At 40.8% G+C, this 24,442-nt stretch overlaps 1 protein-coding gene across 1 annotated transcript; it reads right to left on the reverse strand.

Moving 5' to 3' along the window:
- Positions 1-115: 115 nt before the first annotated feature.
- On the reverse strand, positions 116-21,796 carry SPTY2D1 (SPT2 chromatin protein domain containing 1). The gene is made up of 6 exons (XM_058546103.1): positions 21,640-21,796; positions 10,229-10,343; positions 7,779-9,458; positions 5,879-6,047; positions 4,536-4,613; positions 116-3,384 (listed from the first exon to the last, which is right to left on the reverse strand). Exons 1-6 carry the CDS (start codon positions 21,697-21,699, stop codon positions 3,291-3,293), a joined length of 2,196 nt encoding a protein of 731 aa, XP_058402086.1. The 5' UTR covers positions 21,700-21,796; the 3' UTR covers positions 116-3,290.
- Positions 21,797-24,442: the final 2,646 nt, after the last annotated feature.

The raw sequence follows: 24,442 nt of genomic DNA on the forward strand, positions 1-24,442 counted from the left end.
GATGTGCAACTATGACATACAACTATCTACTGGGGCTTTGGGAGAAATAAATAAAATTATATTAAAAAAAAAAGGAATATCTGAGTTTTGGTAAATAAATGCAAACCAGTGAAAATATCAATAAAATATTTTTAATGCCTACAATTTCTTTTATACATAAATTGCAAAACTTTCACCTGTAGATGCAAAAGTAGATTCTCTTGCAGGTCAACAGCACCAGAAAACAAGCTAAACTATGTAAATTTTTTTTTAACTTGATTTGTCCATTATGTAAAAGACGTGATGGATTTAGTAATTCCAAAGAAATCTATCTCCCACTTTTAATCATACACTAAACACCTGAATATTTCAGCACATCCACTCACAAAATAAATAGTTTAATATATTCAGCACATTGAAAATAAACCAACCAGTCTCTCTTCATATATTTATTCTCTTTCCAAACATGTTTTGGTCTCCTGCTATATATCTCAGAAATGTACTAATAGCTGCTTTTAAGTTAGAAAATATAAAACAGTAATTTATTTCTTGGAGAAAATCTTGGGGATTAAAAAAATGAAATTTCGAGTTCCCACAGACTTTCTTTTTTGTTAACAGTCTTTGAAACTTCTCATGGCACACATGTAAGGCTGTCTGTGACATGTGGTACCCTGGCCTCCAAATGGACATAACAGCATTTATAGTTTGGAGAAAATACAAAGACAAGTTCTGAAAGTAGCCTTAAAAGAAAGTGCCCTTTGCTTTGACATAGAAATATCAAAAGCAAGGACTGTGCAATCAGAGCCATGAGTTTTATGAAAACTACTTTCCTTTCACATCACCTGTTAGAGAATGCCACACCCATGATCATGTAACATTATTACAATCGTGAAATTACATTACTACATTCGTGAATTAACATTACCCAATAAAAGGCACATCTTATTAAAACTGAATAAAATCTGAAAATCAAAACAGTAGAGGATACATTAAAAATCAAGTACTTAATTTATAAACCTTGATAAAAATAACAGCCTATTCCAGTTTCTTCAGATTTGTGAGCTTTTTGTAAGAGTGGTCAGGAATTGCAGAACAAAATGGAAGACAGGATTTGGAAACAAGGCCAAGATTAAGAGACTTAGAACTTTTTTAATGTGCTACAGAAGTGCCCTTTTATAATGCTGAAGAATACTAAAATAAACATATTTTAGAAGAAATGCACTCAGAAGTGATAGACACCTAAGGACACAATCTGACTCTTCTACCAAGTTCTGCAACTTTTATCTAGCACAGTGGTGCCTTTCTATACAAATAACTGCACAATATCATTGAGTAAAGTGCTAGTAAACTTGAAGCCACCAGAACTTTCAGCCATGAAAAGCACTTGATTGTAATTACAGATTTCAAAGAGTCTGAACATTGAAAAAAATATATCCAAGAAAACAAATTTTTGAAGGGTGAGATAAAAAACCACATAAGTGACAGCAAAGGAAATAATGTTCCAAACCTGTTTCATTACATGGAACATCACACTACCCTTAATTTCCTTGAGGGTATTTGAGATGGGTGAGGCAGTCAATAGGATTTTCTGCCACTAGTGTAACAGTTCTTTGTGGAGCGTTAGGGTATTATTCCTAGTCATGAACATACCTTTCATAGGATTCAACTTCAAAATTAAATCCTTGCAATTTCAAAGTTTGAAATTCAATTCCAAACGAGGCAGTCTTAAGGTACTGGGTCATATGGTTGTCCCATTAAGGGAGGCTACCGATGGTAATACATAATACCCAAACTTGAATAAAGAAAGCTTTACAGATAAAAAGGAATACACAGAAACAACTTTCGGACCTGTTGAAGAATAAGGATTCTTTGTAGGACAACCTCTCCTACTTCCTAATCCCCATTGTCCAATGGCTTAAGATAGCCACAATGTTTACTACAAGCTTATGTCCCACTGTCCTGAACCCTCCACATTTAGAATCAAAGACAAATGCCCTCTAGCATCATCATATCTCATTTTCTGTTGTTGACTTTCCTTGAGACTTGGCTTCTCTCCAGCCAGCACCTAGGTCAGCCTGACTGGAATTGCCTGGACTTGAGGCTTAAGAGATATCAAGTCTATAGATATGACTTGAAGAAAGGTGAGAATGAAGAAGGTTCCACAGCCCAGTAAAACACCAGTAATAGGGAACATCCTTTTCTATCGGGGAAAATGTCTCTTCGCAGTGCATAGTTTGAAATAAAAGTGCAATATGGGCAAAAAGAAGGTGGTGCTCTTGATACACATGAATTTAGTTTTTGGGTTTTTGCCATTAATTGCTAAGGAATTGAAAATAAAAATGCAGCCATTAACATCAAGAGGTACAGGGGCACCTTGGATTCCAAAATATCTTTTAATGGGGGAGGGGAAAAGGGAGGAGAGGAGCCTCACATGTCACTTCCTTATTTTTTAAACTATTACTCTTCCAAATCTAATGTTTGAATAAAATAAGTATTTTTTTCTTCAATATAAAAATCAACTTTTTAGATAAAAATCAGCACAGTGACCTTGTCTATTTTACATTAAAGCCAACATAACAGTGAATCTAAAAGGAAAATTTGGAAAAGAATATTCTTATACCAAATGACATACCTTATATTTTAACTTGGAAAGATTTTTGTTAATTGCCTAATCACTAAATTAGTGAATAAGAATGCTCAGCATCCAATCCATGAATAATGCAGAATACAATATAATTTATTCTACTTTTTACTTCAAAGTCACAGAGATGACATCCATATGATAATTATAAAGTCTACATTTTCAAGTTCTCAATCCAAACGTAGATTAGGACAGGTCACTTTATTGCTGGCAACATTCATGGAAGGGCCAGGTTCCTCATAAAAAGACAAAATAAGTTTGATTGGGAGCCGGGCAGTGCCCTACTCACACATCAGCGGAATTATATAAGTCAAGAGGCAATCCTGTTTTTTCCTTTTTAAAGTAGCAAAGGAACCATATAAGATTGGCTGACTGGTAAGCGGCCCCACATTAGAGTGCATAGCTCATCAGGATCAAGGCTGGCACCTGGGAACAGTTAGCTTCATAAGAGCACTCACTGGGCATTATATCGTCTGCATTACAGATTTCACCCTGGAAAGTATTTGAAAATACTTATGCTCAAATGACAGCCTGCAAATGACAGTATACATTCCTTCTCGAGTACCCAAGTATAAATCTAAAATGATAAGGGGGCTTCTTCAGTCTGAAGGCAGGAATTCCTTGCAGCAGAGTGTCTCCAGAATTTCACAAAAATAAATAAAAGCAGCAGCTAATGCCTTTTCAGCTTCTTGGCCTTTCGACGTCTCATGTCTTCTTCTTCACGTCTCATTTCCTCCAAGTCCTCTTGCATACCTAGTCTTAAACTGTCAAAAAAAAAAAGGGGGGGGTATTTGTCAATATACATGAAATTACCACCTTTAAAAAGAATGAAATTTTTTTTTTTATAATTTTATTTATTTATTTATTTCCCCCCCAAAGCCCCAGTAGATAGTTGTATGTCATAGCTGCACGTCCTTCTAGTTGCTGTATGTGGGACGCCGCCTCAGCATGGCCGGAGAAGCGGCCCGTCGGTGCGCGCCCGGGATCCCAAGCGGGGCCCCCAGCAGCGGAGCGCACGCATTTAACGGCTAAGCCACGGGGCCGGCCCAAGAATGAAATTTCTACTGGGAGCTCACAAGGCATGTGCTGATGCACTCAAAATGCCTTAAGGCTTTACCATTGAAAACAGACCAGCAGGAATATTTTTTACCAGGAGCCACTGCCACTGACTCAAATTATAGTGGAAAAAAGAGCTCACATACAGCCTCAGTGCAAACACTAATATTCCCATTAAAGTAATAAAATATAAATAAATTATAAAGAACAAGAAACATTTATTCAAAAAATAACATAACGTTCTATTCTTGTCCCTTCCCAACACTTCAGTTTGATATTTTATCCGGTTACAGGAGGAGAGGGCAAGAGGGAGAAAAGGTTTAATATTCAGGGTTGAGACTGAGGTGAATTATTTTACCAACTTAATCCTATAAACAAAGTAATCACTTATTACCCTTACCCAAAAAATTATCATTGGTTTGCTATGAGGTAGCCAAACAGGAATCAGAGGGAATTGAATATTCCTCACCAAGTCCCTGCGGCCAGCAGTGGTACAGGTTAGCAGGACAAGACGTGTCTGATGTGTGAAGGGAACTAAGGATGGGGGAGGAAAAACAAGCACAGGCTGCGTATTTACTGTGGGTCTGCACGGGTGAGGCCCCGCACCAGGCAACATGTGCACACCATCTGAATCCTCACAGTACCTCCAGTAGGGAGGAACAGTATACTCTCATTTTAGAGATGAGAAAACAGAGTTAGGACGGCTAAGGAATCTGTCTAAAGCCCCACAGCAAGCATACAGGGCTGGAATTCAGAACTGTGTGGCCCAAAGCCCTGCTCCCAATGGTGCAAGTGAAGCAGCAAACAGAAAAGAACTTTTAGGACATGTCTGCACAAATGTGTGACGTTTCCTGCCTACCTCTTTGCCTCTTCCTTCTGCTGCTCTTTCCAACTACTCTCCATGTAACGTAAGGCATAATCACTTTCATCTTTGTATCTGTTAAGAGGAAATCAAAGTTGTTAAAAGAGGACAAAAATTCAATTTTCTAAAGGAACTGCATCCTCCTGTTATTCAAATCAACATCTTTATAACTAAATCAAACACACACTTAGGATTACTCCTCCTTGCTTGGCAGAGAGCGAGGGGGCAGAGAATAGGTAGAGGGGGGTTTCTGAACTAAAGACAAAATAAATGAGCCCTTATTACTTCCAAAGGTACCGATGAAAATGAAGGTACCAATCCAACAGTCGTTACTCAACTCACCTCAAATTACATGGTAGTTTATATTAAAATCCTGAAAGCATGATATATGAAATTACTTTGTATATATTAATCTCATTTGAGCTTCATGACCATCATGAGATAGGGAAGGAATTTAGAACAGAGGAGACTGATGCAGATAGGTTAATGGCTTGACTAAGAACATAGAGCTAGCTAATGACACTACTAAGATTAGATTTTGAGATCTTTTTTTTAATCCAGTTCTTTCTTCTACTAAATGTCTTTTTACAAAAAGATCTTTTCTTCGGATTGCATTCTGATTTCTCATATCCATGGCTCCAAAGGCAGTACCAACGTCAATTGTCAGGAACTGTGATAAGGCCCTTCTGTTTTACATATATATACTACCTCATGCAGTCCTTCCAAACGCTGATCTGAAAATAATTTACTCAAGTTTACACAGCTAGTAAGTGGTGGAATTTCCATTCAAACTCTGATCTCTCCTCTATACTAGTGCTTCTCAAATTTTAATGTGTATATGAATCACCTAGGAACCTTATAAAACCAATTTGGATTTGGTACATCTGTGGTGTGGCCCAAGAGCCTGCATTTCTAACAAGCTCCCAGGTAACATCAATGCTGTCGGCCCCATACTGCTATCCAGGAATCATACTTTTGAGTTGCAAAGCTTTTTACGCCAAAGAAAAGCAAGTGTCAGATCAGACCAGCTTTCCACATAGCTCTGGGGATGTCTTTCTGATTTCAAAGCCAATCTATTCTTACTACACCAAGCTGCTTCACTCATTAAATATACATGTTATAAGGACCACAGTTGAAAAAGGGACACTTTGGGGCCATCATGCAACTAACTATACAAATAATTCTGAATTAATTAAATGCCAAAAGACCAAATTTAAACAATCATCCAAAGATTCCTAATTAAGAATTGTATTCAATGCCTCCACTATTGTTTATTTTTCCCCAGAGCATGAATTATTCAACATAAAAAGTATATCTATCTAAATCTTCTTTAGCCTTACTTTTTTCGGTCATAGCCAAAGATTTCTCTAATGTGCTTGGATATTTCTTCCTGAGGTTCTCCTTCATCTTCAATAAAATCTTCCATTTCAGAGTCATATTCATCATCTTCCTCTTCTTCATATTCTCGCTGCCTTTTGTAACCACTAGGGAATGGAAGCCTTTGAGAACCTAAGAATAGAAAAGCCATCATTTATAAATAAGCATTAAAATTTAAAATATTCCCAACAAAGTTCTGTGTAAACTGAGATTTTAAGAACTCATTAAGATGGTATCCTCAAAAACCAGAGGCAGGGGCCGGCCCAGTGGCGTAGTGGTTAAGTCCACACGCTCCGCTTCAGTGGCCCGGGGTTTGCAGGTTCGGATCCGGGGCACAGACCTACACACCACTCATCAAGCCATGCTGTGGCTGCGTCCCACGGATAAAATAGAGGAAGATTGGCAGAGATGTTAGCTCAGGGCCAATCTTCCTCATCAAAAACAAAAAACAAAAACCAAAAAAAAACAGCACAGCTTCTAGCACCTAGATAATAATAAATGGTAACTATTCATATTAACAACAATAAAAAAAAACAGAGGCAGCAAGCTGGCCCAGAGCATGGAATCATTACTATATCATCCCTACTGCTTCATATTATCCACAAGGAACAGAATTCCTGTTTATCTCAGGGCTTACTGAAAGTGTCTGTTACACTTTCTAGCTTAATAATTCCCATTCCTCTGGATTTAAAATTTCTAGAAAAAAACAAAGGAGGAAAAAAAACACAAATAGCTATAGGATCACTAACTTTTCATTTTGGCAAGAAAAGATACCAAAGGTGGTAACCGACCACCTATTATCACAACAATTTCATTAAATTTTTAAAAGTCTAACAAAGTATGAAAGATTCTCAGAATTATGGATAATTGTTTAAACTAAGTCTGACTTGAGGAAAAATTCACTACATTATCCTTATTTTTGTCATTTTGCCAAAAGACTGATTAAACATTTTGCAAACAACAGGCACTGATCAGTAGACCAGCATCTGGGAACAACTGCTTTCTGGTCCTCAATCACAGACACTCCTTTTGTTGCTCTGCAGTTGTTTTTAACATGCATGGCTTGTCTCCTTAGCTCGAAGTTTCTTTCTCAACTTCAGCACTACTGACATTTTGGGCCAGATAATTCTTTGTTGTGAGGAGGCTGTCCTGGCATCGTAGGATAACAGCAGCATCCCTGGCCTCTATCTACTGGATGCCAGTAGCATCCTCTGTCCCCAGTTGTGTCAATCAAAAATGGAATCCTATCTTTTGTTTCTTTTTATATTCTCCATGGTGCCTAACAAGTGCTTTAACCAACGCTTATTACCATGAAGAAACTATGATCTAGCAGCTAGTAGGTGCCACCAATGATCCCATACTTTGGGACATCTGTCCTTGATGATGCCCACTATAAGGAGCAGAATCACAAGAGCAGTCTAAAATAGTTCCTGGCACATAGTGGGTACTTAAAAATTTGATGACTAAATAATACACAAAAAGCCTTCAAGCTTAGAAATACATCCAATCCCTGAAGGCAGGTCTCTCTAGCCCTCATGAAAAGGTAAAGATGAATTCATTCATTGAACCATATAAAGCATATTCACTCACCCTGTCTTACAAATCACATAGCTAGGTTTATTGCACTTGGAGACATTACAGAGGTGAACACAGAGGGCCCTAGACAAGTCTCTTTCTAAAGCCTTTTCCAAGCTTGATCACTAAAGGAACTCTCAGGCATAGGACAGACAAAACATCAGGATTCTATCAACATAAGAGGACATTAAAGAGCACATAGAAAAATTCAGAGTCTCTGGTTATATGAAACAAAGTATTCTTTCCAATTTCCTAGTGACAGATAAATACTCTTAGGGGCAATCTTACCCTGGGCAGATCTGTAGCCAGATAAGGAAGGCTTCATTCCATTCATCTGTCCATTGCTGGACCGACTAATGATATTCTTGGAAGAAATTGTTTCTGAGACAACAGTGCACTTGGGTTTCAGGGGGGGACCTGAGCTACTAACTGTTCGCCCAGGTCCCAAGCTGCTCACTGGTCTTCCAGGGCCTGAACTACTAACAGTCCGTCCAGCTGGAACTGAGCCAGTTACTGATCGCCCAGGGCCACTGACTGACCGCCCAGGGGGCCCTGAGCCACTCATAAGTCGTCGAAAGTCACGTGGACTGCTCATAGGCTGCCCAGGGCCACCAGAGCTGCCCATAGGTCTCCCAGAACCACCTGAGCCACTGATGTGTCGCCCAGGGACACCTGAGCTGCTTGCGGGCCGCCCAGGGCCACTTGAGCTGCTTGCGGGCCGCCCAGGGCCACTTGAGCTGCTTGCGGGCCGCCCAGGGCCACTTGAGCTGTTTGCGGGCCGTCCAGGGCCACTTGAGCTGTTTGCAGGTCGCCCTGGGCCACCTGAACTGCTTGCAGGTCGTCCAGGGCCACTTGTACCAGTGACTATCCGTCCAGAGGGATATAAGTCACTGGCTGGCCTCTTGGTCCCACTGACTGATCGCTCAGGTCCTGAGTTGGAGCTGCCATTCTGGCGCCTGGGCAGGGGGCCAGAACTAACTGTGGGCTGGGCAGTCCCTGTACTGGGCCGCCCGGGGGCTGAGCTGGAGCTGCTGCCTGGCTGCCTGACACCTGGACTCTTAGACCTACTGTGTGGGGTGACCGTGGGCCCAGGCCTGGAATGGCTAGGATGGGGAGGAGATTTTTTGGCTTTGTGCTCAGTAGCAGATTTCTGAGTCCCTTTAGCAGAAGTCTTGAGGACACCTGGTGAAGAGGTGCTTGAGTGGGTCTTTCCAGCCCCATTGAAAACAGGTCTGCCATGGCCCTCACGAAGCGAGGGTTGGGAGCAATTGCCAGATCCTGCTTTGGTCCTCTCTCCTGGCATGGATTTGGATGAAGACCAACCTAACTGTTTCTCATTCCCTGTGCTGGGTCTGGATTTCTTCTCAGCATGAGGAAGGGGAGTACCCTTGGAGGAAAGATGCTTGTCCCCAGAAACTTTGCTAAGTTTTGTGCCCATGCTTTCTTTCTGAGAGGGTGCCTTTTTGGTTGGAGGTAGTCTTGCATCTGTCTCAGGTTTCTTTTTCCTTTGCTTTCGTTCAAGAAATTCTCTCTCCCTAAGTTCTTCTGCCGTCATAGGCCGTTCTTCTGTTTTTTTCACTACCTTGATCTCCACTGGTTCGTACTGCTTTTTCTCAGCCAGCCTCAGCAGATCAGTGAAGTTCATGAGTGGTGGGGCACTTTTAAGGGGGACCTTTGGTTTGCTTTCAACTTTGGGAGGTTCTTGTTCTTCCTCGTACTCCTGCTCTGACTCTGCCTGATTGTATTCTAAGAATTCATCCTCTTCTTCCATCTCATACTCTTGGTCTATTCCCTGGCTAGTGTGGCTGTCCATTGCCTGCCTCTTCTTTGACTTTTCCTCAACAGGAATTCCATTGTAGCCATGGAAATTATCCTTTGTCCTCTTGGCCATAGCTCTCGCTTTCTTGTCATGTTTTAGCTCAATTCGCTTTTTCACTAGTTCTTCTTTTCTCCTTTTCTCCTCTAAGGCTAAAACGGACAAAACAACAACAGATTATTTCAAGTTCTCAAGATAACTGTATGTTCATCTGAAATTAGTACGTGGCCAAAACACAAGCAACATTCAACTTACAGTTTGAAGACATCTAGGAATCAAATGAGGAAGTCATTCGAACAAGTATCAATTGAGTCATCTTTACATAATGAGTGGGTCACATGGGTTTTTCTATATGACTAAGCAAGTGAGAGACTTGGCTTTTAGCTTTAAATATAGAAAATAGTTCATACCAAATAAATATATCAAGTTAAGGTACCATTAGCACCCACTTAGCAGTTGCTATCATGAATCAATGAATACTTAAACTTATTGAATCAGTTTCCTTATCATTTGCATGAAGTAAAACTACTTCTTGAGTTCACTGGTTTTTAAAAGTTGTCCCTATTCTAACTTTATATAGCACTCTTAATAATAACTTTAAAAAAAATTAAAATACAAAATAGGGAGAAGCAGATTCAGAACCAAGGTCAAAGAATGGAGTTCTCACTGGGGACCTACTACGGCCAATTAGAAGACATGGTCACTATCACCAAAATGCTTTTAATTTAAGAAAGAATGAAAGATAATATCCATACAAATGATCAACATAAGAATATATAAATGGTATAAATACAGTTGACTCAGACACACATACAACAAATCCATTAGCCTGTTATGTCATTACAAACATCCACTGGTTAAGTACAAGCCAGTTGTGAAGGTGGAAGACTTTAAAATTGAGAATAAAGCTATAGATACATACCTTTTTGTCTAAGCTCCTCTTCTTTTCTTCTGAGAAAAGCTTGTACAGCTGCTGATTGGACACCCTTAACTTTTGGGTCTTTTTTGGGAGGCCCCACCGCCAAACTATACCTTTTCTAAAGATAAAAACAGAAAACTTATAAGCAATTCAACTTTAAAAATATATTGTCTATTAGGTGTAAGGCACTATGCCAAGCAATAGAGAGATATAAACGTTGACTGAAAAAAACCTTTTCTGAATAATTATGAGATCATAGAACCCACATTAAAGATTAGCCATAAAATTTCAGGCTAAATATGATTATGAATGACTATTTTTAGGTGCAGAGTTTCTTTGTAACATCCCAAATAATGCATAAATGACCAATTCATAGAAATACTATTTTCAGGCTATTTTCCCAAAAACATACCTGGACAGGGGGACTTAAAAAATCACCACTTAGAATGGATTGAAAATTCTGAAAATCCATTGAAAATGGATTGCAAATTCTGATGAAAAAATCAGCCGTCTTCAAAATTAAGCATTTCAAAGTCCAACTTTTCAAACAAGCAGAAAAACTACTACTCACAATGGTTATCTGGAGTACTCTACTCCAGATAAGTTTCTAGTAGGGACTCATAGCTACATAGGTTATTTTGCTTACAACACGTAACACTGAGATTTTACTCTGTCCATAGGCAAAGGCTGGTGGCAAACCACAGCTAAAAAGCATTTCAAAGAAATCCAAGCAGCAAGAAGAGCCCAATTCTCTGTAACCTTTAACTGTAGCTCTTATGTTTATTAAATATTAATTTGCCACACCAACTGTTTTAGACAGGTTTCCACATCACTTAAAAAGTGCTAACATTAGGGGCCAGCCCCATGACTTAGCGGCTAAGTGCGTGCGCTCCGCTACTGGCGGCCGGGTGCGGATCTCAGGCGCGCACCGACGCACCACTTCTCCGGCCAGGCTGAGGCCGCGTCCCACATACAGCAACTAGAAGGATGTGCAGCTATGACATATAACTATCTACTGGGGCTTTGGGGAGAAAAAAAGGAGGAGGATTGGCAATAGACGTTAGCTCAGAGACAGTCTTCCTCAGCAAAAAGAGGAGGATTAGCATGGATGTTAGCTCAGGGCTGATCTTCCTCACAAAAAAAAAAAAAAGTGCTAACATTATTCTGGCACAGATGGTATTTCTCTGGGTTTCACTTTTTTGTGTAACTGCATCGGGAAATGACTAAAACTAGAATACTGTTAATTTGAACTATGAAAGGAAAAATATTTCCATTTCATAAGTATCTATCATTACGGAAGTATGATAAACAGAGCTAATAACTCAGACCTGGATGATTCATCTCTTGGACCATCCCACATTAAATTTATGGGCTAGGATATAGGATTTTTAAAGTGCCTTCCCTCTTTCATCTTATTAGGCAGATGACATTTTTATCCACTAGACCTGTTGCTGTGCTAGTTAAAAATGAAACACTAACTTAGAACAAATTGAGCTATTTAGGAACCAAAAAAGCGATTCCCAAAATGTGTATGAAATTCCTGGAGGAAAGCCAAAGGATCCATGCTTCCTATGAGGCTGCCAAATACAGGGCATCTTGAACAGGCTGGAAGCTCTAGCTGAGTTAGGCTACCAAGGAGGCAGCTGGCCAAGGAAGCCGGCCCTAATCCAACCTGAAAATCCTGCACGATAGCAATGCTGAGACCTGACACATCCCCGACAGAGAGAAATCCCACAACAGAGCATCCAGACTCCCTGCCAAGTCACCCTGGCTGTCACAATGAGATCCTTTAATAAGTCCATATCTTTGTAAATTTAGTTGTAGACCCTTTCCATAACAGATGGGGGCCCGATATTTAAAGGAGAAAAGGAGAGGGAAAAGGAGACAAAGAGACTATTGCTTACCTAACTAGATATGTAAAACTGTCCTGGCTTACCAGAACCTCACACACAGGCCTTATCCACAAGAAGCCCACATTTTCATAATGGAAGGGCCACCATAAGTATGATTCAAGTTGCATAAGACATATACAGATTCATTAGCAGAAGCACAGACTCATTAGCAGAATCACACACTCACTCCACCCCATCACGCAGATTTGTAAGGAGAGAAGGGGTGGATTTTTGTTGCCAAGATGTAAGATTTTCCTGTCCCTGCCAACTATATAGCCCAGAGATTCACCTGCCAAATCAAAGCTTATACAGGGCTTCCCCCAGAAAAAATGCCAATATACACATTAGTGTTAATTATTTAAAATAGAATTGCTTCGTTATCTAGACATTACAGCAACGAGCACTTGATTTCAGGACAGACATCTTTCTTCCTAACCTGGGATTTCAAGAGATAGGTAATGGGATGTGACTAGCAGAAAAGCTTGTCTTTTTTGTGTGTGTGAGGAAGATCAGCCCTGAGCTAACATCCATGCCAATCCTCCTCTTTTTGCTGAGGAAGACCGGCCCTGAGCTAAAGTCTATTGCCAATCCTCTTCCTTTTTCTCCCTTTTTCTCCCCAAAGTCCCAGTAGATACTTGTATGTCATAGTTGCACATCCTTCTAGTTGCTGTATGTGGGACGCCCCCTCAGCGTGGCCAGACAAGCGGTGCGTCGGTGCGCGCCCGGGATCCGAACCCGGGCCACCAGTAGCGGAGCGCGCACACTTAACCGCTATGCCACGGGGCCGGCCCCAGAAAAGCTACACTTGACTGAATATGGACAACCAAAGGGAAAACAACAGTGTCAGTCGGGCACAGTTTAATGCAGTGTTTACTAAGCTTCAGTCATTCGCATACCACCTTCATGATTTTTGCCCTTTTTGTATATCACCTGTATGATTATTTGCTAATTTTAAGAAAATACGGCCCCGTGGCTTGGTGGTTAGGTGCGCGCGCTCCGATGCTGGTGGCCCGGGTTCGGATCCCGGGCGCGCACCGAGGCACCACTTCTCCGTCCATCCTGGGGCCAAGTCCCACATGCAGCAACTGGAAGGATGTGCAGCTATGACATACAACTATCTACTGGGGCTTTGGGGGGAAAAAATAAATAAATAAAATCTTTTAAAAAAAAAAAATACGTAGACCTAACACCATGACTTATTATTACAGTTTTACCTCAAGCAATATCCATGAAATGACTGGCCTGAAAAGCTAGTTATATTTTTCCAAATCATATCAAAATATATAACTATTTTTTAAAAATATATAACTATTAGAATAAAAACTATTTGTGGATCACCTAAAATCTTGGTAGAGGCAGAGCTATACGTACCGCACTTTAGGAAACACCAACTAAGGATAATAAATACAAGGCAGAACACAAGGAAGAAACAAGGGAGGAGGTGTTCAGGAACTCAGATTCACTCAGAACAGAATTCCAAAGATTACTTTTAGCTTTTTTCAAAGTATACACCTATTTCCATCAATTCACATGCCAATTTCAAATTCAGCTTTTTTTTTTTTTTTAACACTTCTAATCCTTAAGGATATTTTTTATTTTAAGCTGGCCTCACATTTAACCCAACAATTTTGCAGTACTTTTTATCCTGTCCCTATGATGTAGAAGGAATTCAATAAACCTAGAAAATGTCTTACTTCATGCATCTGCTAGGAAACAATTTAAGTAGGGCAAGGTCCTACTTGATGAAGCTTAATCTTATTTACTGACATGAGCTGAGTCATAATTAATAGTTTCTTACATCCTCTGTAGCTTGAAAATGCACTCAAAAGCAGCTATCAGAATACTAAAATACTCTCTCAGACAAAGTTTAGGTCAAAAACCTAGAAATCTGGGGCAAAAAAAAGGGCTGGGTCTCCACAGCTGGTGATGGTGATGATGATGGTGAGGATGATGATGGTGAGGATGATGATGATGTTCTTTTCCGTCTTCAACATTTTTATTGAGATATAATTCACATACCATAAGATCCACCCATTTAATATGTAAACTTCATTGGTTTTTAGTATATTCAGAGTTGTACAACCATCCCCACTATGACTCCAGAACATTTTCATCATCCTCAAAAGAAAGTCTTTATTCTTTAGCAGTCATTGTCCATTCCTGCCCTCCCCTTAGCCCCTGGCAACCACTAATCTACTTTTTGTCTCTGTGGATTTGCTAATTCTGGACATTTCATATAAATGAAATCATATGCTCAGTGTACCATTACATAGTGATATGTATCATAAAATAAGGTAAAATCTATAGACTATAGGTAAATGACTATATAGATAAGTGGTTATACAAAATACATAAGATTTTTCCATTTTGAAAATGCTGTTAATTTTTACTTGACTCTAATATTAAGTTTGAAAATAGACACCTTCAAAGGCCAAGAGACTATCTTTTGGTGAATGTTCTGTGAGCTGGTTCCTAATATCTTTGAACTGAGAAATTATAATTATTTCTGTGGCTTAACTAAAATTAAGAAATGATTGGTTTCTATGACTATTAAATGTTTCAGCAAGGGTATCATTTTAATTCTTTTAAAGTTCTATACCTAGAACTTTAAAAATGACAATTATGTAAGTAATAAGTAAATTATATAAGTAAATTTACTTTCAATTATGTAAGCAAATTTAAATGGTGGTAATGTAATTTTATTCTGTTGTCAGTGTTGACTTTTCTAATAACTTTAAGTGTATTGTTTTTTGCTCAAATAAAAACTTTGAAAGAAAATACTGAAATCATACAATATGTGGCTGTGATGGTCAGTTTCATGTGTCAACACGGCTAGGCTATAGTACCCAGTTATTTAATGAAACACCAATCTAGGTGTTGCTGTGAAGGTGTTTTGCAGATGTGCTTAACAGCTACAATCAGCTAACTGTAGGTAAAGCAGATTACCCTCCACAATGTGGGAGGGCCTCATCAGTTGAAGGCCTTGAGAGCAAAAAGAGTTTCTTGGAGAAGAAGGAATTCTACCTCAAGACTACAGCACTGGGCTGGCCCTGTGGCTTAGCGGTTAAGTGCGCACGCTCCACTACTGGTGGCCCGGGTTCGGATCCTGGGTGTGTACTGATGCACCCCTTCTCCAGCCATGCTGAGGCCACATCCCACATACAGCAACTAGAAGGATGTGCAACTATGACATACAACTATCTACTGGGGCTTTGGGGAGAAAAAAAAAGGAGGAAGATTGGCAATAGATGTTTGCTCAGAGCCCATCTGCCTCAGCAAAAAGAGGAGGATTAGCATGGATGTTAGCTCAGGGCTGATCTTCCTCACCAAAAAAAAAAAAGAGACTACAACATTAACTCCAGCCTGAGTTTCCAGACTGCTGGCCTGCTCTACAAATTTCAGACTTGCCAGCCCCCCACAATTAAGTGACCCAATTCCATAAAATAAATCCTATTGGTTTTGTTTCTCTGGAGAACCCTAACTATATCAAGTGGGCTTCTGTGTCTTGCCTCTTTCACTTAGTGTAATGTTTTCAAGGTTCAAGGTTGTAATATGTATCAGTACTTCATTCCATTATTTTATTTATTTTTTTTGTGAGGAAGATCAGCCCTGAGCTAACATCTGTCACCAATCCTCCTCTTTTTGCAGAGGAAGATAGGCCTTGGGCTAACATCCGTGCCCATCTTCCTCTACTTTATATGGGACGCCACCACAGCACGGCTTGACAAGCAGTGTGTCTGTGCGTGCCCGGGATCCGAACCTGTGAACCCTGGACTGCGGAAGCAGAGCACGCACACTTAACCGCTTGCACCACCGGGCCGGCCCCCTTCATTCCTTTTTATGGCTGAATAATATTTCATTATATGGCTATACACTGCATTTTATTTATCTAGTTATCAGTTGATGGATATTTGGATTGTTTCTACTTTTTGGCTATTATGAATAATGCTGCTGCGAACATTTATGTACAAGTTTTTGTGTGAATATGTGTTTTCATTTCTCTTGGGTATATCACTATAGATCTTCCTAACATTGAGCTCGCTAGACCTTTCAAAAAGGGGTTGCAGTCAGGCCTTGGTATCAAAAGACTTGTTGTAATAGAATATTTTATTAGATAGTCCCCTAATCCCAGTAGAGAACCATGTTTAAAAAAAAAAAAGCCTCAGGCTGGGATTACATTATATTCTATTTAACATGGCAGAAGGATTATTTGGCACTTTCTCCTGCATCAGATGGTCACATTTAGCTCTAGCAGCAGCATATCAAGATGCACCCACCAATTCTGAATCTGATTCATCAAGGCAGCAGGCTGCTTCATTGTTTCAGCTTCATGAAAAGCAGCTGGACAAGAGTTTCTTTTATCCTAAGTGTATCCACTTTATTACACTGCAAGCCAACTCAGTCCTTCTGCAGGACCCCAATGAATGATCCACAACAGTGAAGCTTATGCCATTTAAATACAGCATCAGAGATTTTGCCAAGGTTTGTAATTCTGAAGCCAAAAGACCTAGAAAACATTAAGGCACTTTAAAACATATGTGTTCCTTGCACTGAAACTATACCGTCACGGTCACATTAAGAATATAAGGAGCTTTCAGTCTGGGAATATGTGTTCACCAAATATGTTATGTTGGAGTCAACAGTCAATCTCTGCTTGAAAGCTATTCTTTACTTAGGAGATAACATATTGTTGTAATTGTAGAAAATATAAATTTCCTGATAGTTTTACATCAGAGATTTATGATTGGTTAGAATTAGCAGTTAGGAATATTCAAAGAATACACCCTTAACTTTAATAATCACCACACGATTTCTAAAATCTTCTCAAAACATCATAGTCAGGGAGTGAATGCAGACCTGGAAAACCAATGGTTTGCATTAGGCTTGTTTAGCTGGGTGGCTAAGAGGGTGAAAAGTAAAACAACCAAAAAGCATGCTAGTCAGGATTGCTATGAGGTTAAATGTAAAAATTTACTATTACTGTTTATAAAATACAGCTGATTATAAAATGTAATATCAGATAGGTACTTCAGATCCTCTAGTCCAACCTCTATGTTAGAAATGGCCCAAAAAGGACAACTGTGTATTTACTGGCTGTCACTTAACGCAGTTTATAGCCAAGTCTGAATTGGAATCTAGGTCTCCTGACTCGGGTCCAAAAGTGTTCCCACTACAGCAGGCATCACTTCTAATTTAATCTCATCTCTAGCTCTAACTTCAATCTTAAATGCCATTCCCTAATTTCCACCTGCCTCTTGGACATCCGACTTTATTGTACACTGAGAAGTGTCATCAAAACACCAATAGGTTACTGCCTAAGGCTGTATTAGGCTGGAGTTGGGGGGTAGGGAGCGGATGGGTTCAGGCTGTATAGATGACAACATTCCTCACCACCCCCATTTCCAATACACTCTCCTCATTCAACACCGGGTTGTAAGAGCAAGAACTCTGGAGCCAGTCTTCCTGGATTAGATTCTCTGCTCTGCCATTACTAGCCCTGTCGCTTATTAGCTGTGACTTTGGGCAAGTTTCTTCATCTCTCTGGGTCTCAGTTTCCTCATCTGTAAAACAACCTTCCTTATATGGTTATTATGGTGATTAAATTAATTAATATACATAAAGTGCTTAGAACAGTGCCTGGTACAGAGTTAGCACTATAAATGTTAACTGTTTTTGTTATTATCATTATTATTCAGAAAGGGATTCTCTAGGTAAGGATGGAGAAGAGAAATAACAGATGCTCTGTGGGGGCAATAGTTTCTAAATAACCCTCTCCCTAAAACACTGCTTGAGAAGTACTGCTGTAGGCTAGAAATCCAGAGCTGCCCCAGGTACTGGAAAGTCATCCTCAAACCCCAGAGTGGGGAGCAATCCAGTTATAATCCATCATAGATCAAGGGTTACAAACGGACTGCCTGCAGAAACTTTTTTCTGTTCTTTAAAAGGAAATATAACTACTGTAACAAATGGTAGGCTTCTTTTGAATACATAGAGCTTGGCACTTATCATTTTATATCCAGACTACTTCAAGAATTTACATTATCTACCTGGCTCTTGAAGACATCTAAATTTGCCACCCCAGTTAAAGTCCCTGGGCTCCATTTTCAGTACCTATATTCTTATCCTCAAGGGGCTATAAGCCCCCAAATCCTTATACATCTGGTACCACATGAAGGCTTCCCCTTTACTTTTTGGTTTGAGGGTCACACCAGAGCTACAGCATCTTGTCTAGGATGATTTTCTCAGTCTGACTGTGAGAAAGACTATGTAACTTGTCTCATGCATTACAAGCCATCAATTATAGCTACTTGAAACCTACAAGAATCCATATTCCAAGCTCTATTATTCTATCAAAACAAGCCAACCACTTTGTTTTTGCTAGAGGAACCCAGGGAGAAAAATCTTAAGTGCAAAGTTACCAAAAATATCTTTTCTCCTTTAAATATAAACAGAGCTAATGACAATGACTGGTTACATCACCTTGATCAGCTGTTATTCTGTATTCAGTTCTCCACTGGGAAATGATAGTGTGCTTAATATTTCTAGGCATGATGCAATCCTTCCTTTGTTTTACCTTTGTTTGAGCTAAAATGTTATAAAGATTAAAAAGAAACAACAGAAAAGAAAGATGTCCCATTAGGGAAATGTTCATTGCTTCTCAAGTCAGATACAAACAGACACCTCTTGAAGCCCTGCGAAGAGTTCAAAGTGGCTGTACAGGTGTTTTAGATTTTAGCGTCCCTTGGATTTTAGTCTAATCAACACTGGTCATTGTATTTCCTCTCTGTAGCAAAGGACTAACATAGGAACTCGGAAGACTGAAATCTCAATGGCAGCTCTGATAAGATCCAAATGGAACATGGGGGAGAAGAAGGCTAAAAGGGAATAAAGGAACCAAGCATGAGAGAGGGATGGAGCTGCAGCTGTCAGTTCTGCAAAGCCTAGGTGGCTCTCAGACTGTCAAGCAATCAACAAAGTTTATGTCAAGCAGTGTGAGTGTGTGCGTGTGTGTGTGTGTGTGTGTGTGTGGCTTGAAATGTTGTTTCTTGACTTAGATGGTGGTTTACAAGGATACCTGCCTTGTAACAATCTGTTACACTATATAATATGTGTTATCCTTCACATATTCCTATTTCACAAAGGAAATAGGGGGTTGGGAGACTCTAGCTATCAATTAGGCTTTATTTAGTATCAATTAGGCTTTATTTCTTTTAAAAAATATGAATATGGCAAAATGTTAATATATGTTAAATATGGGATGTGGGCATATAGCTATGTGTTAACATTCTGTATGTTTTACAAGTGTCCAAAATTTTTAATACATATTTTGTAAGAATATGTCTCCCTAGTCAAAAGGAAGAATCTTGCAGAAAGAAAGCAGTTTTCCTTGGCCTCATACATTGTTTGCACTGAGAGTGTGCTCTAAAAGGCTTTCCTTTGAGTTGATAAAGAAAACAACTTAGAATAATTAGTTGAATCAAGTTAAAGCAAGATCATAGATTAAACTTAACTACAGTCTTGCTCTATTCCTCAATAATTTCTATTGTGACGTGCTTTCATCTGATATAAAAAGATAAGGATTATAATACTTCTAACCTAATCAAACTTCTAGGCTTACCAGCTTTTGGGGGGTGGGCAGGGAAAAGCACGCTTGCATAAAATATACACCTGTATTCATCTATTAAATTTTAAATGACCTCACCAATTTACCTGTTTCCCTTTTCGCTTCCAATCTTTAATTCCAATCATAGATAGATTGAGAGATAATGTGTATATTCTGAAATATACACATATTTTGAAATCTGCTGCTGCTCTAGGAATATCTTCCTCTTTCTCTCAGCAGCTATTGGTTTCTATTTTTATTTATTTATTTTTGGGTGTGCGTGAGGAAGATCAGCCCTGAGTTAACATCCATGTCAATCCTCCTCTTTTTGCTGAGGAAGACTGGCCCTGGGCTAACATCTGTGCCCATCTTCCTCCACTTTATATGGGACGCCGTCACAGCATGGCCTGACAAGCAGTGCATCGGTGCGCGCCCAGGATCCGAACCCGGGCTGCCAGCATCAGAGGGCGAGCACTTAACCGCTATGCCATGGGGCCAGCCCGCTATTGGTTCTTAGACTAATAAATGGCTAACTTGGTTCTGATTCTTCCACAGAATATTCTTGGGAATCAAAGCTAGTATTATCTATCTTTGACCTCCCCTGAAATTCAGGAAGATCTAGAATGAAATATGGACCTTATTATGCCAAGATAAATGGTTACCAGATCCAATATTATCTTGTCTAGGAAATTTACAGATGGAGAAAGTAATTCTGTTCAAGGTTTCAAAGGTTTAAGGCCATACATAACTTCAACCTGCAGAGCTTATGACTCATGGCTTAGGGGAATGATCATTCAGAGTACTTGAGATGGGAGATGAATAATAGCTAATAAACTGATGAATATCAGTTTTATTTATTTGTTATCTTACTATCTTCCGAACAATATCTTCAAAAGAGTAAAAGAATGGGCTAGCATCAGAAGACCAGAAAAGCACAGCAGAGGGGGAAAAAAAAAACGGTGAAATATACAAAAATCTAAGAAATGCAGAGCACATAGAGCTCTATAAATTCCAGCTGAACTGACTTTAACAGAGAGCTGTTTGAGTTCTACACCTCAGTGCCCAAACCGCAGGTATCACAACGCAATTTATCGGTTTACAGCTGTGCTGTGGGTATCATCTGAGGATCCTGAAATGATTAGTTTATGCAAAACAGCAACGCCGCAGCAAACCAGGCACTCTCCACCACTTCAGCATTTAGATTTTAAAAGTCTTGCACCGCTCTGCGAATATCAGCGAATTGGCAAACATTACTGAGTAAATGGGACGTAGATTTTAAACAAAGACAAATCTGAAAAACCACAAGTAAACGGAAGCTAACACTAGCTCACCGATTCTGTTGACCAAGCATTTCGTGGAATCCGCTCAATTTCCCTTCCCAATACAAAAAGTGATACTCTCCTTTTGGAGGCGATAAATTAATCAACTCTCTGGCTGAGTGGGTGGGACCACAAATCAAGAGAACTTGTTCCAGAAATCACTAAATGTTTGACCGGAAAATCGGTGGGAAATCAGCCAAAAGACTATCAGGTCAAGTCTCTAAGACCCCCGGACTCCCCAACATACGTGTTCCCCCCCCAACCTTTGGGCTGAAGTTTATGCCGAAGCCAGAAACGGCTAGCGCTAGATTCCACGGTGTGCCAGGCACGGCTCCACTCAGCAGCTCTCAGCAACTCCAAACACCCAAACCGCGAAGTCCTTGTTGCAGGGATGACTGAGCCGGCGAAACCCTCCCGCCTCGTGTCTCGAGCTCCCCCTCACTCCGAGTTCCCAGGGGTGCATGCCCAAGAAAAGAAAACAAGGCGTCTAGGTCTTTCCCCTCCCGGAGCCGACAGGCGGATGCCTGGAAGTTCTGCGGGCCACACACTCCGAACTTGACGACGAGGGTCTCCTACAGGGGCGCCCCAGCTGATACTCACCGGTACGTTGTTGACACCTTGTCCTTTGGAAGCTATCAGGAGAATTTCCCTGAAATCCATGCTGGCCGAGGGGAGAGGCTGGGCCAGGAAGTCGGAGAGGAGTGAGAGGGCGCCTTTCCCAGGCGCCCAGCTGCAGCCGAGTGAGCTGCCTGGCCCACCCCTCTCCCACCCCTCCTCGGCACGACCACTTCCGGCGCCTTCCAATGCCGTCGGCCCGCCCCCTTGCCTCCAACGGCCTATGTCCTTTCAGGTCCGCCGCTTCGCTCTCGAGTCCCTGCGTAACTTCCGCTTTTAGGCTCGAGACACGTAGAAACGTGGTACGTGGCTGATGACGTAATCGAAGGGGCGGGACTAAGCCCTTTGCCGACCAAGCAGACCGGGCCTAGTAAACTGCGGGGTGTGGCTAAGGGAGAGAACGGCTTGCCTGGTGGTCTTGGCGCGCGGTCTGACGGTTTTGGGGCTCTGAGTGAGCTCTTGGTGTGGAATGCAAGGGGTTGGGGGTTACCTACCAGGCCTAGGTTCGCTGGGTGTCACGGTGGACGCTCAAGTCCGAGACGGCGGCGCCCCAACGGCAGAACCGACAGGTCTCGAGCAGAGGGTATGAGTTACCGGTGTCTAGGCTCTCGCGAAGCTGCGCAGGCTCACACGACACCGACTGGTCCTCTGTCTGGGATACACGTTACTCATCACGTCCTGGCACATGGTGTGTGCTCACCTCCTACACAGATGCACGCGTGCCATGTATAGAGGCCCCTCTTACCGCTTTTGCCCCAATTAGATAATAAGCCCACATAGGGCAGCCAGCAGTGTTTTGCTCAGTGGATGAATGAAGGAACTCCTCACGTGCAGACCCAGCCTGGACATACTTGGCTCACTGATAAAACATACATAGCATATGCCTCACGTTTATATTCATTGGGCGTCTAGTCTTGCGTTATTTGGGGTCTGTAAGGTCATCTCGACAAAGTAAAAGATACTAATTAGGCAGATCTGCGGCTAAAAGTGGAAATAGACAAGGACTGATTGCAAACGGAAAGGAGGGATCTTTTTAGCGTGTTGGAAATGCTCCAAGGCTGGATTGTGGTGATGATTGTGCTCTAAATTTACTAACAAATCACTGTACACTTAAAACAGGTGAATTTTACAGTATGTAAATTATATCTCAATAAAGCTGTTAAAAAATATTATTCAAAGCTGGTCGGTCTTACTCTTTCAACTGAAGTTTTAATGCTGAGTGTGGCCCTGACTGCATTTTTCCGTTTAAGTCTAAAGATGGTGTTTATTGCGTGCCAGGCGCTCTTTAAACAATTTTTGTGTATTAACTCACTGAGTTTTCACAGCAGCCCTGTGAAAGAGGCACTATCGGAGCTGGGGAAACTGGCACAGAGTGGTTAAGGGACTTCCCCAAGTTCACTCATCCAATAAGTGACTGAGCCAGTGCCTGGCTCCAGGGTGTGCTCTACTACCATGTACCGGCCTTGTCAGTCAAAAGTCTAAAATGCAACTACCCTGACACAGAAATTCCCTTTCTAGGAATATGTCCCACCAGAATTTTCACACATGTGGGCAAAGACAGTTGAACAAAGTTATTCATTGCGGTATGGTTTGAAAAAGCAGAAGACTGAAAACAACCTGAATGTCCACTAGCAGGAGATGGATTAAACACATTTTGGTACAGCCTGAGTTGGCAAACCATGCAGCCGTTACAAAGAATGAAGCAGATCTATATGTACACATATGGAATAATCTGAGATATATTGTTAGATGAAAAAAGCAAGATATGGAACAACGTGTGCTACTACTGGAGTTAAAAAAAAGGAAATATAGATGTATCTACACACGTATATGCTTGTGTATATAAAGATGATCTCTGAAAGGATTGGTGCCAAGAAGATGATCTAGAAAATATTTGCCTCTGGAGGAAAGAACTCAATCACAGAGGAGGGAGGCTTACTTTCCATCTCATTCTCTTTGATGCTATTTGAATGTTTTTCCTCGTGTGTGTACTGCCTTTTCAAAACCAGTTTTTTTAGGTTTTAGAAAAGATCGTGACAGCCAATGGTTTTGTAGCAGTCTCCATTTTATAATGTGCACTCACATGCATGAATTTCTTTGATCCTCAGTCTTTGAGGAAAGCCTTATTTACCCCTTTCTGGGGAGTCATTTTACAGACATGAAGTAACTCTCCCAGAGGCCTCCATCTGGAATGGGCTCTCTGGAGCCTCAGAGCTGCTGCAGTGGTGCTTTTACTATCATCACCGAGAAGCAGAGGCCTGGGCAGGGCAGGCCCGTATGTTGAGATGTCTTAGCCCTCAGAGTTCCTCCAGTAATGAAGTGACGGAGTTCAGAGCAGGCTGCCCCAAGATGCACCACTCTGGTATGCAGATTATTTTGAGCTGAAGACAATAAAGGCTAAGAAGACTCAGGAAGAACATTCGACCTTCCCCCAAGCTGCCTAAAAGAATTTAACAGACAAGGCCTGTTCCAGGAAGGAGCCACTCCCATATGATAGCTGTAGTATAATGTAAAATAGGTGCGATAAGAAAGGCACCAACAAGCCCATCTTATCGAAAATCTGTCTCTGGGGCCACATTCTCTATAGGTGGCCCAGTAGAGAGCTGTCTGACAAACATTTGCATTTCCATCTCCATGTAAATTGTCTTCCTCCCTTCTGAAATCCCAAACCACTACCCCCAACATCTTCCTTGTCTTCAGCTGAAGATACTTAAGAGAGCAGTTTAATCAGATGGCCGAGTTGCTCAGTTTTTCTTGAGTTTCTCCCATGTATGCATGTTATTAAACT

This window comes from Diceros bicornis, chromosome 7, assembly GCF_020826845.1.
Source record: "Diceros bicornis minor isolate mBicDic1 chromosome 7, mDicBic1.mat.cur, whole genome shotgun sequence".
Lineage (NCBI taxonomy): Eukaryota > Metazoa > Chordata > Mammalia > Perissodactyla > Rhinocerotidae > Diceros > Diceros bicornis.